The sequence below is a fragment of the Lichenostomus cassidix genome, chromosome 5 (genome assembly GCF_008360975.1).
Source record: "Lichenostomus cassidix isolate B80296 chromosome 5, HeHo_3.0, whole genome shotgun sequence".
Lineage (NCBI taxonomy): Eukaryota > Metazoa > Chordata > Aves > Passeriformes > Meliphagidae > Lichenostomus > Lichenostomus cassidix.
This window is the reverse complement of record NC_139486.1, coordinates 1,111,086-1,124,885: the sequence shown is the minus strand read 5'-3', so window position 1 is coordinate 1,124,885 and position 13,800 is coordinate 1,111,086. Positions and strand designations below refer to the sequence as shown.

The window sequence follows — 13,800 nt, the reverse complement described above, 5'->3', positions numbered from 1 at the left end:
TTTGCTCAAAAGCTGCAGGAACATGAATTTTCAAAGGGTATCTCTGAGTATTTTAGGCATTCCTGACTGGATTCAGGATCAGGCAGTGAGCAGCAGCACTTCTCATGTTTTTCTCCTGGAAAAGCCATGGAGAATTTGCTCACCTGCTGCAGGAATATGGATTTTCAAAGGGTACCTGCCAGTCTACTTTTAGTCCCGACTCCTTCAACACCCACCTTTAATTTCCTCCTGTGCTGTGAAACAAAAAGGTGTGGGGAAAATATAAGAGTCCAAACAACAAAAAGCCAATTTTTGGAAGTCCTCTGTGGGGTTCCTGGTACTCCCAGGGTGCCAAGAGGTGTTCCAATGTCAAAGTGACCTCTTTTGATGTATTTTTATCTCTATTTCAAGGGCAAACTCATCCTCCCAGAGCATTCTGGTGGCTGCTTTGTCCAACCTCCCCCTGCCCCAGGCAGAGCTGAGATTTTAAGCGGAGCAGACAAGTGTGCTCAGGTTTTTTTAGCTGTGCCTGAGCTGCAGGAAGGTGGATGCAGCCCCAGGTTGGAATTCTCCTGGCTCTGTTCTACAGCAGGAGGTGAATTTTTTTTTTTTTATTGGAAGGGAGGAATTCAGCCCCTCCATGCTGAGGGAAAATGGAGAAATTGCAATATCTGGGTGTATTGTGGTCATTGATTTAGGGTGTGTTGCCATTCCAAACATCCAGGGTCAAAGAGTATTTCTGGAATTCCTGATAGAATATTTGGGGTGTAAGTTTTTTGGGATAAAGTACGAGAAAAACAGGCACTGAGGTCTGTCTGTCCACAAAGCAGTGGGATTTGGGGTTACTTTATTTCCAAAATTATTTCAGTTCTCGTTAAAATGTTAGGACATTTCTGGTAATGCCTGAAAAGATCCCTAAGGAAATGGGATATGATGCTCTGAGGAACTGAGTTCTGTCCACAAAGCAGTGGGATTTGGGGTTTTTCCTGGATTTTCTCTTCAGCAAGGCTCTGTCCTTACATTTTTCTGTTGGGATCCTCCTTTTCCTGTGGATGTGTAAATCCTTGGATTGCCACAGGTAAGGCAAGGAAGGATCTGACCCAAGGTGACAGAGGTGACAATGGTGATCAGTGAGCACAACCCCACTGGATTGATTCCTGGCAGTGTGGACATGAGTTGTCAAAATCCCAAATCGCTTGATATCACTTTGGTTCCTTAATTTTTTTAAAAACAGAGTTGCCATTGTTTTAGCTAATGTTCCAAATTCCATTCCTATACAGAATTCCAGAATCCCAGGCTGATTTGGGTGGGAAGGGAATTTCAATCCCACCCAGTGCCACCCCAGCCATGGCAGGGACACCTCCCACTGTCCCAGGCTGCTCCAAGCCCAATGTCCAACCTGGCCTTGGACACTGCCAGGGATGTTTTATCCATTGGATAAATCCCTGAAAAAAGAGTGTAAAGAAACTCAGGGACAAGGCAAGGGACAATGGGAACAAATTGAAATGGAGGCAATTCTATTTCAACATAAAAAAACCCTTTTTTTTTTAACCTGAGAACAGTCAAACACTGGCACAGGTTGCTCAGGAAGGCTGGGAAATCCCTGTCCTTGGAGATTCCCAAAATCCAGCTCCAAAATCCAGTCCTAAGCACCTCCTTTAATTAGCCAGGCTTGGGATGGGATGAGCTCCAGAGGTGTCTCCAGCCTTGGTGATTCCGTGGGAAATATTTAATTGGCGATATAATTTTGCAGAATTACATTTTATTAAGGCTTAATCCCCTGTGGATAATTCCAAATCCCATTGCTGGGACAGATTAACTCTTTAATCACCAGCTGGCACAAGCCTTGACCCTTCACTGGGGCTTTGGAATTTGCTGCTAGTGTGGAGAGGGATTTCTTATCCCTTTGGGATATTTCTCTGGGAATTCCATCCCAGCCAGGAATTCCTTCCCAATATCTAGTTTATGCTCTCTGTGCTGTAGGATCCAGAAGATTCCCAAGCAGTATCAGGGTTATTATTCCTATTTTTTCAGGGACAAAGTACTTTGTTTCCAAAATTATTTCAGTTCTCATTAAAAAGTTAGGACATTTCTGGTCATGTCTGAAAAGATCCCTAAGGAAATGGGATATGATGCTCTGAGGAACTGAGTTCTGTCCACAAAGCAGTGGGATTTGGGGTTTTTTTTCCTGGATTTTCTCTTCAGCAAGGCTCTGTCCTTAGATTTTTTTGCTGGGATCCTCCTTTTCCTGTGGATGTGTAAATCCTTGGATTGCCACAGGTAAGGCAAGGAAGGATCTGAGCCAAGGTGACAGAGGTGACAATGGTGATCAGTGAGCACAACCCCACTGGATTGACTCCTGGCAGTGTGGACATGAGTTGCCAAAATCCCAAATCGTTTGATATCACTTTGGTCCCTTAAATTTTTTAAAAAACAGAGTTGCCATCGTTTTAGCTAATGTTCAAAATTCTGTTCCTGCATAGAATTCCAGAATCCCTGAGAATCAATCCCTGAGAATCAATCCCTGAGAATCATGCTCTGTCACTGGTCTGGACTGGTCTTGGGATTTAAGGGAAATGATTTTTCATCCTCCATTCCTAAACCTGAGGGATCCCAGGGACATCCATAGGAGAATATTCCTATTTTAAAAAATTCTGAACACCTTCCCAGTTTATCCAGCTCAGCTTCTCTGCCTGCTCTCCACATCTTGGGATACTGTGGAGAAGAGGCTGAAATTTTCCCTGGAGATGTTTGGAGAAGAGAGATCTTTGGGAATGGGATGGGCCATTCCCAAAGTCCTTGGGAATGGGAATTTGCAGGGAGCAGAGCTGGGCTCATCCCTGAGATCATCCCTGGTGTTTATCTGAGAGAGAATCATGGATCTGCATCCCATTCCAAGGCAGTGGGATTTGGGAACATGAAGGGTTCCTTCACCTGGAATAAGCAGCTCTTGTTCCCAAGTGGGATTGTGATTCCTGACAATCCCAGAGTGCTGGCAGCCACCTGTGCAGCCAGAGGAGAGGCAGGTGATCCCTAAGGGATAAGAAAAATAGGAATTCCCATGCCTTGATTTGCAGCAGGCAAGGAGCCATTGTTGGGAAGAGGAAGATGAAGAGTCTCTGTCCTTTCTTTGTCCCTGCTCTGAGGCAGAAGGGATTTGTACATCCATTGGAGCTGACATCTCCTTTCCCAGCAATCCATACTTCCCATTTTTCCATCCCCACCCCAAAATGGGACATTTCCAATCAATGCTCCAAGAACAATATTTTTCCTTGCCATTAGAGAGCCATCCTAAATGAAAAAGGGGAAGCAGAAGCTGCTGGGAGAGCAGAGTGTGAAAGCTGAAGAGCCAAACTGCCACCCCAGGGCTGCAGCTGGCAGAGATTCCAGAGCATCCCAGGCTCTCCTGGCGGGAAAAATGGAACTTTATTCCTTCATTCCCAGTTTTTACTCCTGGCCACTGGTTTTGCCTCCTGCTCATGAGTCACTTCACTGAATCCCAGACTGCTTTGGCTTGGTTGGGACCTTAAAAGCCATCCTGTTCCACCCCCATAAGGCAAATCCCAAGAATTTTTGGAGGATTCAACTTGTGCTTCTTCCCTGGAAGTGTCCAAGGCCAGGTTGGATGGGGCTTGGAGAAACGTGGGACAGTGGAAGGTGATGGCAGGGGTGGCACTGGATGGGATTTAAGGTCCCTTCCAACCCAAACCATTCCATGATCCTATAAAATTTTAATAAAGCATAATATTACAATATCACATTACAAAAAAGTAAATATAAATGTAGATATAAATGTAAAGGTAAATGTAAATAAATATAAATATAAATGTAAATGTAAATGTAAATGTAAATATAAATATAAATATAAATATAAATATAAATATAAATATAAATATCAATATCAATATCAATCTGTTTGGAGGAGGGATGAGGCCAAGCAGCATTCCCAGCCCTTCCCCTCCCTGCATTCCCTGTGAAAACACCACGAGGTGAATATTTGCTGCTCCATTACACATCTAGCCTGATGTTTTCCAAGGCTCCAAGTCTGGCTTTTGCTGGAAACAAGAACTTTTTCTGGGCAGGAGCTGAGTCACTGTGCAGCTGCCTCAGAACTGGGAGATTTCCTTGGGAATGGCATCTGTGGGAGCTGCTGTGCCAAGCACCCCAAAAATGTCTGAAACGAAGGGAAATACACTGAATTTCCAGAGCACAGAGTCCCCACTGCCCCACACATCTGCAGGCAACAATGGTGGCAAATAGGACCAAAATCCCCAAATTATGGGAATTAATGAACCCAGAGAAATTATTTTTTTTCTTTTTTGGTGCACCAAGGAGGTCTGGTTCTGCTCATGCCTGTCAAGAATGTATTATCACCAGGGAATTCATGGTCCCAGAGGGGAAAGGGCAGCTCTGTGGGGTTTTCCTGCCCAGGGAAGGACCTTATGGGGTTATTTGAACTCCGAGGATGTTCAATATACAGAAATACTCCTAAGGCATCACCTCTCTCTGAGATGGACCTGCCAGGAGTTCAGCCATGGGCAGAGGGAAGCTGGACAGTTTGAACAAGCAAGAATTCAGCATGAAACAACCCAGCTGATGATTTTATTTTTTCCTGGATGAGGAGGTTTAAATGTCAATTCCTTGCTCTGAAGCACAGAAAATCCCTTTTTGCCTGTTTTCCCTGGAATCCTCATGCCTTTCCCAAGCTGCAGGGAATGATGGGTGTGATGTTCTTCCCAGTTCCCCTCTGCTGGGAATTCCCTTCACCAATTCACAGCATTCCTGAGTTTCAAAAATTCCAAACTCATGCCAAGAAGCTTCCCAACTCCAGTTCTCCTGCTGTTTTCCAGGAAGTCTGAACGTTTACCTGCGGCTCAAAGGTCAGACTGCCATCGAGAACCCCTTGTGGTCCTCGAGTGGCAACAAGGGACAGCACTGGAACCAAGCCCGGGTGAACATCAACCCCCCCACCTCATTCCAGGTAAGGCTGGGACCTCCAGGAGTGGGGAATTCGGGTTTGGGAGGGAAACTGGGAATGCTGATCCTTTTCTCCTGGATTTCACAGCTTTAGAAGTGTTTCTGGACTTAGAACTGTTTGCCTTGAGCATCATGGAGCTGAAAATGGTTGAGCACAAAACACCTTCCGGCTTCCAAAAGATGCTGGCAGTGAATTCAGCAGGTTTTTGTTGCAGAGTAGCAACTGGGATGTAAAATTCCTCGCTGGGAGAAATTATTTAGGGTCCCTGGGTTGGAGGTCATTGGAAATATGTGGATTTTTTGGGGGAAAAGGAATGATCTGGGAGTCTTTGCTGGGAGCATGAGATGAACGGGAGCTGTGACAGGTTTGTCACACATTTCCTGCTGGGGGTGACAGGGAGGTGCTGATGGCCCATCAGGGGTAACTGCTGGGAGCTGTTTGGAACTGGAACATTCCCAAAAAAGCAGCTCCTGCCGGGAGGGAGGCTGGGAATGTCGTCATGGAGTGTGGCTTCAGGAGCCACCCTGAGTGCAGAGTTCTCTGAGCCCTCTGTCACCTCCAGTTCCCCTGAGGCGCAGAATGTATTTTTGGGAAAAGAATCCCAGAATGGTTTGGGTTTGATGTGACCCTGAATCCCACCCAGTGCCACCCCAGCCATGCAGGGACACCTTGCACTGTCCCAGGCTGCTCCAAGCCCAATGTCCAGCCTGGCCTTGAAAGATTCCTTCAGTGCAAATCCAAACTGCTCCCTTAAAGATGCACATTGGGACTCACTTTATTCACTTTAAAGTAATTCCTGATCCTTTGTTTTTATTTCCACACGTGAGAGGCGTTGAGAGGAGAGAAATTATTTGGTTCATGGGATTGTAGAGCAATTGCAAGGATGGGAATTAAAGGAAAATTGAAGGAGAAGGATATGCGAAGTACAGTGTGACATGGGAGAGCTGGGAATGTTCCCCTGGAGAAGGGAAGGATCCAGGGAGAGCTCAGAGCTCCTGCCAGGGCCTGAAGGAGCTCCAGGAGAGCTGCAGAGGGACTGGGGACAAGGGCTGGAGGGACAGGACACAGGGAATGGCTTCCCACTGCCAGAGGGCAGGGATGGATGGGAGATTGGGAATTGGGAATTCCTGGCTGGGATGGAATTCCCAGAGAAGCTGTGGCTGCCCCTGGATCCCTGGCAGTGTCCAAGGCCAGGCTGGACATTGGGGTTGGAGCAGCCTGGGACAGGGGAAGGTGTCCCAGTGTGGGATTCTGTGATGTTTGATGGGAACAAAGTGTGAGGAATGGGAAGAACAGGATCCCAGGGTTCAGGCCAAGCACAGAGAAGTTGAGTTTCCTGTTGGCTCAGTCAGGATAAACCCAAGAACTCTGAGTGGTGAGGGAGAGTGAAATTATTTAATATCTGAACATAATAAATGCCCTGGGAAAGGGAGGGAAGAGGTGGGTTTGAGGGATCTGAGGTGGTTTTGGAGACCTGGAAAGGGCTTTGGAAAAGCAGAGGGAGAATCAGGTCCTTGGGCAGGGAAATGCTAAAGGATTTGGGAGCAGCAATCCAGAGGAGTGGAGGAGGAGGATTCCAAAGGGAAGCTCCTCTCCTTGGCTGTTTTCCACCTTTCCCATTGTTGTGTTTAAAGGCTTCAGCATAAAATAAATATAAAGCTCTGACCAAATATAACAAATAAATGTCAGAGCGCTCGCAGCCTTAAATTACTTTTTTTTTTAGCCTCACTTGCATCAAGCAAATTTTATTTTCCATTTAGGAGGGGAAGGAGGAAGGAATATAGAGCTCCCAGTTAGATTTAAGGAGAGCGAATTGAAGTGAATCTTCGCAGTAAAACACTGCAGTGACATGGAAATTAAAACTTTTTATGGGGTAATTTATAGGGGTAAGAGATTTTATACCTTGTCAGTTCCCTATGATATAGAACAAAGCTTTTGTCGTGGAGAACTGGGAGCACTGCAGGGCTTTAAATCTCCAAAATGTTGCATAAATCTAGCTCAGATGTTCAGATATTTAGTATTTCGAAGGAATGAACACCCCAAAAATAGAGAGCCCTGAAAATAGAGAGTTCCAGAAATAGAGAGCCCCAAAAATAGAGGGACACATTGGTTCTGTCATCAAGGAAATGTCAATTTTAGTTCAGGTTTGAGCAGCAGGACATGGTGGTGGAGTGGATGATTGGGATTGGATTTATTGCTAATACAGGATCTAAATATTGCCAGTGCAGTATCCAATTAAAAATTGCAGGATTTTTCACAAAGGATTGTTCCCAGTCCAGGTAGAGCTCAGCCCACCTGGATTTGGTCCCTTTGTGCCCAAAAAAAATCCCAAATCAGCAGGATGGGCTGGGAACATCCAGGTTTGCAGCTCTGCAGGATTCCCAATCCCAAAGCTCCCTGTGGAGCTATTTTAGGATTTATCTTGGTGTTTGAATGATCTCAGTGCTTTCACTCACCCATCCTAAAGGGAATATTCCACATTTCCAGAAGGGAATATTCCACATTTCTGAAAGGGAATATTCCACATTTCCAGAAGGGAATATTCCACATTTCCAGAAGGGAATATTCCACATTTCCAAAGGGAATATTCCACATTTCCAAAAGGGAATATTCCACATTTCTGAAAGGGAATATTCCACATTTCCAGAAGGGAATATTCCAGATTTCCAAGAGGGAATATTCCTCATTTCCAGAAGGGAATATTCCACATTTTCAGGCTGGACATGTCCCTGACAGAGGAAACTCAGAATACCAGTTTGTCCCAGTTGGCCCAGCCTCCAGCAGCATTTTAACCCCTTCTGCAGGTTGATGTTCCCCAAACTGAAACCTCTCATCTCCCCATCTTTTGGGGTGTCAATGGCATCCAGAGAATCTGCTGGGATTGTTGTGGGACACCCCAAGAGCCCAGGGAGAGGGGAGCCCATGGAGGGGATAAAATCTGCCTGAAATCCTGTGGGGAAATCAGAGAATCCCAGACTGGTTTGGGCTGGAAAGGACTTAAAAACCAACTCATTCCACCCCAGCCATGGCAGGGACACCTCCCACTGTCCCAGGCTGCTCCAAACCTCATCCAGCCTGGCCTTGGACACTGCCAGGGATCCAGGGGCAGAAGCTGAATCCCCCAAAACCACTCAGGATTGGCATTCCAGAGCCATAATTCCAACCCATTAATAGCAGAGTGGCTTTTCCCATACACTTAACCCCCCTATTCTCCCATTAAAAACAGTATTTATGACAACATCTTTGCAAAACCATAATGGGATTGATTTTTTTTATTTTTTTTGGGGATCCTGATAGGGAATTCTGCTCAGTTTCCACCTCCTGCCCATCCCTGGGATCTGCAGGCTGGGCTGAGCTCCTTGCCCTGCCAGCTCCTGGGCTGGGATTTGTCCTGAGTGTGTTCCCAGCCTCTCCGAGGGCACCGAGTGGCTGCCAAAAGCAGCTGTTAATGAAACGCTGCCTGTTGTGTTTGGACAGAGCCCTTCAGGCTGCAAACAGGCAGGAAAAATTGGAATTTCAGCTGCACTGCCTGGTGCTGTGCTGCTGCCAAGGAGCAGGGCTGGATGGTGGGGGAGGAGATGTTCTCCTCTGGAGGCTCAGGCATGAGTTCCTGTTCCAAAGATTAACTTCAGACAAGGAATGTTTGAGAGAAAATTATGAATTGGACCTTAAAATCTCAGTCATCCACTCAGCAGAGGGTAAAATTCCTCTTAGAGAGGAATAAAATGTCTCTGTGATAAAACTCATGCCAATTCCTCTGAAAAACCATTCCTAAGAGGGATCAAAGCATCTAAACCTGATGAGGACCCACATGTTGGGGAAAATAGAGCCTAGCATGGAATTTGCTTCCACAATACCAAATTTCAGTTATTTGCAAATGTCTTAATTTAAAGAAAAGCCCTTTTTCTTGTGCTGTTTTCTGTTTGGAAAACGGGCAGGAGAGAAGTCACTGCCATCGATTCCTGTCCCAGGAATTAAAACGAAATTAAAAATTAAAATCCACCCAGGAGATCCCTGTGGGATCCAAACCAAAGGAAATCCTTTCCTGCCCCCTTGAGATAAAAATAACTTTGTGTTGTGCATGCAGAGACACCAACCTGGATCTGGAGAGGTTTCTCCCAAGCTTTGGGCCTGGAGAGGACATTTCCCTGTCCTTCCTGCAGGGAAATGCCACCAGGAGCAGATGAGGGACCCCAGTGGGGTGATGGGATGGGATGGGATGGGATGGGATGGGATGGGATGGGATGGGATGGGATGGGATGGGATGGGATGGATGGGATGGGATGGGATGGATTGGGCAACCTCCAAGAGTCAGAAATCTCCATTTTCCATGGGATTTCTCTGGCTCCTGAGTGTTTCCATGGGATCTGGATTTGAGTGGATGCTCAGCTCTTCAACACAATCCTGTGCCTCTGTCATTCACTTCAGGTGGCAGGAATTTCTGGGAAAAATCTTCTTAAGGCTTTAATTCCATTGAATCCTGCTCCTTGCTAGAAATCTCAATTTTCCACGGAATTTCTCTGGCTCCTGAGTGTTTCCATGGAATCTGCTCAAGTGGACACTCAGTCCTTCAACACATTCCTGTGCCTCTGCCATTCATTTCTAGTGGCAGGAATTTCTGGGAAAAAATCTCCTTCAAGCTTTAATTCCATTGAATGCTGCTTTTTGCCAGAAGCCTCTATTTTCCATGGGATTTCTCTGGCTTTTGAGTGTTTCCATGGAATCTGAATTTGAGTGGATGCTCAGCCCTTCAACACATTCCTGTGCCTCTGTCATTCACTTCAGGTGGCAGGAATGTCTGGGAAAAATCTCCTTCAAGCTTTAATTCCATTCAATCCTGTTCTTTGCCAGAAACCTCTGTTTTCCATTGAATTTCTCTGGCTCCTGGGTGTTTTTAACAGAATCTGTGCTCGAGTGGACACTCAGTCCTTCAACACATTCCTCAAGCTGTACCTCTTCAGGTGGCAGGAATTTCTGGGAAAAATCTTCTTAAGGCTTTGATTCCATTGAATCCTGCTCCTTGCTAGAAATCTCAATTTTCCATGGAATTTCTCTGGCTCCTGAGTGTTTTTAACAGAATCTGTGCTCAAGTGGACACTCAGTCCTTCAACCCATTCCTCACGCTGTACCCCTTCAGGTGGCAGGAATTTCTGGGAATTCCGATCTCCTCAAAACACTTCCAATCTCCTTCAAGCTTTAATTCCCTCAAATCCTGCTCCTTTCTCTAGGAATTTTGTCTTCACACAACCCCAGCACACGGTGGTGGAGCTGCTCTGGATGCTCAGGGTGACAACTGAGGGTCATTCCCAAGAAGAAAATCCCGCAGAGCTCACATCCCCTCCATGCCCACCCTCAGGTTGATGAGAATTGGTTTTCCCAATTGGTTTCCCACCCCGAGAAGTGTCTGTCCAACATTTCAAGTCCACTGAAATGGTTTTCCCACCCCAGGAAGTGTCTGTCTAACATTCCAAGCCCATCCTTTTGGGTTAACGTGGAGCCGAACTCAACAGAACATTTTTGATTTATCACCCTCTGATCTTCTGGGCTTTTTTTATTTCTCCCCCTCTGATCTGCTGCTTTTTCCCAGCTCATCTTCGAAGGGATCCGAGGCCCTGGGATCGAAGGGGACATTGCTATCGATGATGTATCCATCGTGGAAGGAGAGTGTATGAAGTCAGACCAACCGGCCAACAGTAAGTGGCTCTTCCCACAGGCTTCCTGCTGTGTTTGTCATTCCCAAATGGATCTTTTCCAGCAGGGTGAGCCCTGGTTTGGTTCAGCTGGAAGGTTTGGAGTGGAATGTTTGCCTTGGGAATGCTTTGCTTAGGTGGGAAGATGCTGGATGGGGGTGAGGCAGGTGAGAGCAGTGGGTGATGCCATGCTGGGCTGGATTTGAGTCCAACAGGTAAAACAACATCAAAACAATGTCCAGGGAGCCCAGACAGTGTGAAATCCATGGAAATCACTGCTGGGATTCCCTGAGGACTTTGTTTCATCCCTCCACCCCATGTGCATTAAAACAGGTGGATTTTCATCCCAATTCCTGCTCTATCCACCTGCTGAGGGTTGTCCTTGTCCCCTTTGTGAGAGGTGACTTTGCAGAGCTCTGCAGCAATGCTGAGGGTGGTGGAGCTGCTCCTTCATTCTATTTTATTCTATTTCTTAGCTCTTTCATTCTATTTTTCCTTTTTTCCCCCAGATCTACGATCAGGTGCTGCTGGGCCATTAGCACATATACGACTCCTCCTGCTCCTCATCCTCATGTCTGTCTTAAGTCATCAGAGGTGACCTTATCCTGGCAGAGGCTACAAAAGATTCACCAGGCACTGGCATGAAGAAGAAAAGAGTCTTTGTAAAATGGACATTTCCAAACAAACTACCAAAGATTCCTCCACTGACTGACTCGAAAGTTAAATAAATACGTAAATAAATAATTAAATAAAAATTAAAAAATAAACCAGTTAAGAAAGCACTGGGGACTTAGAAAGGCATCACGGGAGTGGAACTCACTAAGAACCAGGCGTGAGACCGAGATCTGGCCTGAGTAAGGAAGAGACCTTCAGGTGCTTTTGTGGTCATTGATGAATTCAGCATCGTCTGGTTGAACTCTCGGCAAAGAGCTCTAGAAACCCTTGTCAAAGCACAAAGTCATGGCTGGTTTTGTTTCAAATGAATCGTTTGCTTGTTACCATGGAAACCTAATGGCCTGCCAAAAAAAACAAGAGAGGAAGGCGAGAGAGAGAGAGAGAGAGGAAATCCAAACAGACAAGAGAGAGAAACACCTCACTGTAAACAGGGTACGTGAAGAGCTGGCGTTCATCTTCCCCTCGCGGAGGTTTTCAGCGTAGAGTCAAACAGATGTAGGCCCTTTGTGCTCCGGCTGTCACCTCCCCTCGCGGGTAACCCGGAGCGCCGGAGCTGTTTGCAGACATTCCCGTCCCATTCCTCACGGCTCTGCTCGGTGACTGTGCGCCGTCTCCTTTTGCATGCATTCCCACCCAGGCTGTGCCACCTGGGCTTACATTTGTCACAGATTTGTCACAGGCTTCACTGGGAGTTTGCTCGCGGCCGCTGGGAGTCCCCTCTCCCCTCCCCACCGGAGTCATCTGCTCGACGGAAGTGAAGAAACCAAACCACCGTCTTTTATAAATTGCCATGGAAACCAAGTGCCTTCAATGAAACAAGCCTGATTTCAAAAAAAACAAAAAACAAAAAACAAAAAACAAAAAAAACAAACGAACGAACGAACAAAAAAATAAAAAAGAACAAAATGTGTATAGAGAGAAAAAAAATAAAAAAAAATTATAATAAATGTAATAACGATGATTTCAACACGGAAGCTTTGCACTGCTGAAAACGTGGGTTGTGCAAACTCTTTTCTAAACAAACTCTGGAGCCTGGGTGTGCAGGCAAGGAGACGGAGCCGCTTCTGGAGAAGGATAGATGGATGGATGGATGGATGGACCTCAGGTGCTGCGGGAAGCCTTTGGGATGAGATCCGTGTTGGTAACCTTCCAGACAGCCATGGCCTTTCAGCTTCTTATCCATTAGAAACAGCTCCCGTTGGCGCTGGCAATGGGAGCAGCACTTTTTGTTGTCGTCGTCGTCGTCGTTTCAGGTTCTCCAGTGGGTCAGCCAGAGGAAAAACAAGGTGGTTCAGACACATACTTGGTGCAGAAGGTGGTGAAACACAGGATGATTTTCTTACTCTCCCCCTCCGTTGAGATGGCTCCCGACATCCGGAGCTCCGGACACCCGAGGGGGTTCTGCCTCTGCCCCGGAGCCAGACTGGGTGCAGGGGGCGAAAGATTATTTTGTTATTGTAGCGAAATTAAAAAAAAAAAAAAAAAATTAAAAAAAATTAAAAATAATCCACTTTTACAAGGAAACAAAAAAAAAAAATAAAAGCTGTACAAAATGGGTTCGAGCTACCCGAACACGTGCCGGTTTTCCACTGCATTGTAAAGTTCCCTTCCAGTTGGTTATGAAATTTGAAGACCTTTTTCCTTAAATTATCTCAGCTTTTAACTTCATTTAAAAAAAAAGGAAAAAAGAAAGACTTTTGTCTAAAGAAGAGTATTATTATTATAATTATTATAATTATTATTATTATTCTGTGTTCTCTCGACACCCTAGGATTAAAAACAAAACCTGATATGCAAATAATTGGAGTACAAATGTGAAAACAAACAAAAAAAAGAGTATAATAATTGCAAATATGAGTATAAAAAGCACAACGAGATGCAGTAAAACAATGACAAGGCTTGATTTTTTTTATTCTGTAGAGAAATGTTTGTGCAAATTCAGTAATTCCACTGAAGAGATAATTTTCCAGCTCTGTTCAATAAAGCCTCTTTCCAGGTAAGGCAGCCCCGTGGTGCGTGTGTTTGTTGAGCCCCTCGGTCAACTGGTGCCAGCTGGAGATGTACTGGTCCATACTGATGGTGCTGGGGGCTGGAGAGTTCCCAGGATGCTCTTGGCTCCCTGGTTTTTGAGGGAGGTTTGGTGTCTCCAAGTCCCTGTGCTCGGAAAGTGGTGGGAATTTGGAGTCTGAAGGACTGTGGGATTTGGAAGACGGTGGGAGCTCCACGTCTGGATGGACTGTGAGGTTTGGAGGAGATTGGGAATTTGGAATCTGATGAACTGTGGGGTTTGGAAGAAAGTGGGAACTCCAAGTCTGGAAGGACTGTGAGGTTTGGAAGAAAGTGGGAACTCAGAATCTTATGGACTGTAGGGTTTGGAAGTCTGAATTCTGAGTCTGATGGAGCATGAGCTTTGGAAGATGGTGGGACTCTGAGTCTGGATGGACTGTGGGATTTGGAAGATGGTGGAGGCTCCAGATC

General features: G+C 45.8%; 1 protein-coding gene across 1 annotated transcript in view; it reads left to right on the top strand.

The window, feature by feature from the left end:
* The window catches only part of MDGA2 (MAM domain containing glycosylphosphatidylinositol anchor 2), a 222,688-nt gene extending 209,362 nt beyond the window's left edge, over positions 1 to 13,326 (top strand). The window contains exons 15-17 of the mRNA XM_085060885.1: positions 4,830 to 4,960; positions 10,545 to 10,650; positions 11,157 to 13,326. Of these exons, the coding sequence (XP_084917011.1) occupies positions 4,830 to 4,960; positions 10,545 to 10,650; positions 11,157 to 11,245 (326 nt within the window). The 3' untranslated portion in view covers positions 11,246 to 13,326. The remainder of the gene's footprint in view (positions 1 to 4,829; positions 4,961 to 10,544; positions 10,651 to 11,156) is intronic.
* The last annotated feature ends 474 nt before the right edge of the window (positions 13,327 to 13,800 follow it).